Below are 4,896 nucleotides of genomic sequence, written 5' to 3' on the forward strand. Positions count from 1 at the left end.
GGTCCTTCTCCACGCAGCTGCTCTCTAGCAGTTCGCCTCCTAACCTGTACTGGTGCGTTTTATTACTCCTTCCCAGGTGCAGGACTCTGCACTTGTCCTTGTTGAACCTCATTAGGTTCCTCTTTGCCCAGCTCTCCAGTCTGTCCAAATCATGCCGAATGGCCGCACAGCCTTCAGGTGTGCTTCAGCTTAATGCATGCCCCCAAAGCTGTCGGCATGTCACATCATTTTGTCCTCTCCTCTTGCTAGCCTCAAAGTGCCAGTCTCCATCCCACACTGGCTCTGAGCACCCTCCTCTCTGAGCAGGCACGCTTCCAGCCCTTTTGAGTCACTCTGGCCCTTTGTGCCCTACTGTCTGCCTGCAGCCTCATTTTGCAGGCGCCGCGCATGAAGTCCTTGCCTTGCACAGGAGACTGAATCGCACTGAAGCATGGTTAGCTGTGAAAACTGGCAACTTTATTTCAAGAGCTAAGTCAGCTTCAGAGGATGTGTGCGCTCGGAGGAGCTGCGGCTGCCTTTGCGTGGGCAGGCATTGCCCCAGGGGGAAACGGCGATGGTAACCTGCAGCCTGCACTGGATCCTGCCCATCTTGCTGCTGCAGCCTTTTACCCCCTTAGGTACTGCAGGAGCTCCTGCAGCAGATTAAAGAAGTCCATGAGCTTCTGGAGCGGAAATAGACAGGGCCTAAAGTTGCCCGTTTGCGTGGCTGTCGGCCTTGGCCTCTGAAAGGGGGTTGTGGTGAAGACTGGCCGTGGCGCTGGAGTAGTCGTTACTGCTGGGCGCAGTCCCATCCGGACCAGGATCCAGTCGTAGAAGTGCTGAGTGGAGGTGTAGACTCCGGGCTGCCTTGGTCTCGCACAGCCTTGCCCCCAGCTGGTCACCCCAACAAGCCAGTAGTAGTCAGCGCTGTTGTCTTTGCACACAAGAGGACCACCGCTGTCACCCTGCAGCGGAGGAGGGAGCATTAGGTGGTGTTGGGTGGCCGCTGCCAGCGCTCCGGCTGGCTCCTTCTCTCTCACAGCACCTGCCAGAGCTGTGCTCACTGCGCAGAAAGGCTCTGCTCAGGTGCTGGGGCCTGCAGAGACTTGTGTGGGAGGGGGTCGTGGGCCTGTCGGGTGGGGCTCTCTCTCACCTCTGCACAGTGCTGCTGGGTGTGTGGGGGACGCATGTTCCAGGCCTGGGATCTGGGCCTGTGGGCTGCCAAGAGCACTGGCTGGGCTTTGTGGGTCTCTGGGACAAGGGGGGCACTGGGCAAGGACCTGCACGTGGGCAAGGGGAGGTCAGCCCCGACAGCGGTGGGGACCCAGCGGTGGGAGGGTGACTTCTCAGGCACAGCACGCGCCGGGGTAGGGTTGGGCGGTGGTGACTGGGCTGCCTGTGCTGCTGGGGGTGACTCGTAGCACGCTCCTACCTGGCAGGTGTCGATGCCACCCTGCGGGTAGCCAGCACACAAGTTGTGGCTGTGGACGGCCCCTCTGTACCACTGGCTGCTGTTACAGAGCTTCACGTCGATGAGGTGGACCTGGGCCTCCTGCAGCACATCGCTGGGTCTTCCAGCTGTGAGCACAGGAAGGAATTAACAGCCAGCAGCTCGTGGCCACTTCTCCTCCCCTGTCTGGGCGAACCCCTTCCCTAGGGCTTGCCTCTGCCTCTGGAGAGGCATCGTAGCGGGCTTTCCCTTCTCTCTTGCTTTGGGCAATGGCTCAGGCCCACGTCTCTATAGGCACACGTCCCCGCAGCCTGACTCGGGCTGTCGCCTCTGCTCTCAGGAAGCCCAACCCGCCTCCCCAGTGTGCCAAGCTTGCCCTCAGGACACGAGCGCTTTTGGCAACTCACATCTTGCAGTCGTGAAACCCCAGCCGCTGACGTAGCAGGTGGTCAGCTCCGACACTCTCAGCGAGGCGTCGGGCACACAGGCGAGCTGTACATAGTAGCCGCACTGGACAGGCTGGTCCAATTCCAGCAAGGCAATGTCGTTCCTCTCCACGCGCGTAACGTAGTGTTCGTGAACCAGGAGCCGCTGAATACTGCGCACTTGGGTCTCAGGGCCCATCTGGCTCAACTGGGTGGCCCCGATCACCACGCGCCACATGCTGATGTGGCTGGAAGGCGGATGGAGAGAGGGCTCAGAGGGAGCAGAGCCACGTGCTGCAGCAGCCCAGCAGTCCCCTGCCTCCTGCTTCACGAGGGACAGAGGCAAGCAGCGCTACGGAGGGTGCGACTGCCCTAGCGTGCCTTAGGCACAAGGAGCGTGGAGCTGGAGGCTGCTAGGCAGCAGTGGCACGAGCCCAGCCTTCTCCTGAGCAGTCTCTCAGCTGGGCTCGGGAGTGCCTGGGCACTGGGCGTGCTGCAAAGGAAAGGGATGGGAGCAGCACGTGGTGCTGCGGGCAGGGCACCTGCTGGTGTTGCGGGGACATGCCCGTTCCCTGCTCCTCCTTACCTGACCTTGGTGAAGCAGTGGGCTGCTGTCAGGACCCATTGTGCGCTGATGAGGGACCCTCCACATACATGCCCCGTGCCCATGCCTGGTCCCGCGGGAGCCTGGATGCTGACGATCCAGGGCCAGGCTCCTGGCTGGGCATCTGTGCCACCCACGACGCGTGACCCGTGGCCGTAGTAAGAAGCCATGGGCCGGAGCCCGCAGGACCCTCTGTAAGCAGAAACTCATCACTGTCCTGCTCGACGGCTTGCTGCTCTTCAGGCTGAAGGGCAGCCGTCTTCCCTCCCCACCAGGCGCTGCATGAACAGCAGGGCCAAGGAACCCCGTGGGGCATGTGTCTGCCCGTGCCTGCTTCTGCTTTAGCCCCACACACAAGTTGTGCCAGCAGCCTGGATGCTGGCAAGGAACCGAGGCTCCCACATGGGCTTGGGAAAGCTGTGTCGTGGCCACGGGGGACAAGCGCGCACCCCACAGTGAACCCCAGAAGTGTTGCCCAAGCTCCCTCCCAGAGACTCGGGCCACTTACCCACAGCTGTCCCACGCGCCGTGCACAGGCCAGCACACGGCCAGCGGGATGATGACGAGGGGGAGGAAATTCATCGCTGCCAGCAGCACGTGTCAGCTGCAAGAACCGAGGGCTGGTCGCCACCAGTGCAGCAGCCGACGGAGTGCTGGCAGCACTGACGGTGCCCGTGGTGCCCTTGGCCCCGGGGATGATGTCACAGAGGGGCTGGTTCCGGGTGCTGGGCACGGTGGCCAATGGGCGGGGGGCAACATGGCGGGTTCCAAAGCACGAGGGGAGGCACAATCTGGGATCACATAGTCCCGACAGACCCCCGCTGAACGCTCTGCTTGCGCGATGAGGGTGTGCAGGCACCGTGGCAGGCAGCAGCGCCTGGCTCCCTGCACTGCCTGCTAACAGCTAGCAGGAAAGAAACAAGTGTGGCATCACAGCCTCTTTGGGAAGGTCACCGCCACCCTGCTCTCTGCAGCCGTTTGCCACCAGGTCCTCTCCAAAAAACATACCCCAGACAACAGAACTACTACGGGCACTATGCACGTTTGGCCGTTAAAGAGCCAATCTGGTTGCAGCCGTGGCAGGCAGGCAGGGACGCACAAGCCAAATAAGCCAAGAGTACCCAAGCAGTGTCAAGCCTCCTGCACAACGCACAGCGAAACGCAGATGCAGCACAGTCCACGCTGGCTGTGTCAGCCACAGCAACGCCCTCGGCCAGCCTCGTGCCCTTGCTGTCTCTGAGTTCTAGTGCTCTTCTGGGCCAGCGATGACAAGGGCAGTTGTGGCACCTGGTACGCGTGGCCAAGGACAAGCAATGTTCATCTCTAGGCAGAGAGGGATGCTCCTGCTCTCAGCCCCACATGCCAATCTGCGGGGCTTTGGTAAGCCCTGGATCAGCCTCATCTCCTCAGTCTGCCTTCTACAGCTGTGTGGTGGAGCCTTGCTCACATGCTGGAGTGCAGGGCAGCCGTGAAAAGAAAAAGTCATCAGCATTTTAATGCCTTTTTCTGTTTGTACATCTCAGGTAGAGATCTCCCCACCCCCCGCCCCGCACCGCCCGTACTGGATTTATAGGCTAATGTTTGTGTTTCATTTGTTGCATCAATTTACACAGGTTCTCCTGAGAACCACCGCATGTAGTTAGACTTCTGTCAGCCACACTGCAGCGTGCCACTCCACCTGAAGCCAAATAAGCCACTTCCCTTAGTGTTTACTAGGCATTGAAATTAGTTTCGGACTGGATACTCTATCAGACTTGCAGGACGGTGACTTCTTCAACTGCCCAAAATACAGACAAGTACTCATCAGACCACATCTGCATTCCCTTTGGGTAGTTTTACTTCGCTTCTAAAACTGCCTCATCCTTTTAATGTGCCATTTCAGAATCCTCACTTGCAAGGGAAAAAAAGGTGCCAGTGACCACGACCTCCTGAATATCCCTAAACTAACTTCCCAACCAATGCGGCAGCTGGCATGAGAGAACTTGCCGGGGCTGGTTGAAAAACACTGCTGCTTTTATTACTAAAGCCTCCGGATCTTGCCTGTCGTAGCCCACGTCGCTCCAGAGCAGAGGAATTTGTCAACCTGAAAATGCTTGGGAAAAATAAGATTCACCGAGTAATGAAACGCACCACATTCTTCACCAATGCTAACTCTACCACTACGAATAGCTCAGCAGAGTAAAAATTAAACTAGCAAGGGAAGTGGCAATTCTGCACAATTTAAAGTCTTCAGGTTAAACTACCCGCCTTTCCAAATCACGCTTCATGGCAGGTCTTCTCTGCAAGGTGCCTTGGATGATCAGCATTAGTTCATAAAAGGTGAAGACAGAAGACACTGCGAACTCTTGTATAACACAGGCCACGAGAGGGTGGAGTTCAGGATTCTGCGTGGAGGAAGCAGGGCAATGAGTAGGACCACAACCCTGGACTTCAGGAGA

At 58.5% G+C, this 4,896-nt stretch overlaps 1 protein-coding gene across 1 annotated transcript; it reads right to left on the bottom strand.

Moving 5' to 3' along the window:
• Positions 1 to 605: 605 nt before the first annotated feature.
• LOC137664975 (acrosin-like) lies at positions 606 to 3,866 on the bottom strand. The gene is made up of 6 exons (XM_068403686.1): positions 3,818 to 3,866; positions 2,967 to 3,193; positions 2,441 to 2,650; positions 1,837 to 2,102; positions 1,412 to 1,557; positions 606 to 944 (listed from the first exon to the last, which is right to left on the bottom strand). The coding sequence occupies exons 2-6, from the start codon at positions 3,038 to 3,040 to the stop codon at positions 606 to 608; spliced, it is 1,035 nt and encodes a 344-aa protein (XP_068259787.1). The 5' UTR covers positions 3,041 to 3,193; positions 3,818 to 3,866.
• Between the last annotated feature and the right edge of the window lie 1,030 nt (positions 3,867 to 4,896).

The sequence above is a fragment of the Nyctibius grandis genome, chromosome 6 (genome assembly GCF_013368605.1).
Source record: "Nyctibius grandis isolate bNycGra1 chromosome 6, bNycGra1.pri, whole genome shotgun sequence".
Classification (NCBI taxonomy): domain Eukaryota; kingdom Metazoa; phylum Chordata; class Aves; order Nyctibiiformes; family Nyctibiidae; genus Nyctibius; species Nyctibius grandis.

Coding starts and splice junctions, on each gene's coding strand:
- LOC137664975 (XM_068403686.1), bottom strand. CDS start 3,040: ATGAATTTCCTCCCCCTCGTCATCATCCCGCTGGCCGTGTGCTGGCCT. Junction 1,558..1,836: donor GGGTTTCACGACTGCAAGAT/GTGAGTTGCCAA, acceptor CTGTGCTCACAG/CTGGAAGACCCAGCGATGTG. Junction 945..1,411: donor GTGGCATCGACACCTGCCAG/GTAGGAGCGTGC, acceptor CCTCCGCTGCAG/GGTGACAGCGGTGGTCCTCT.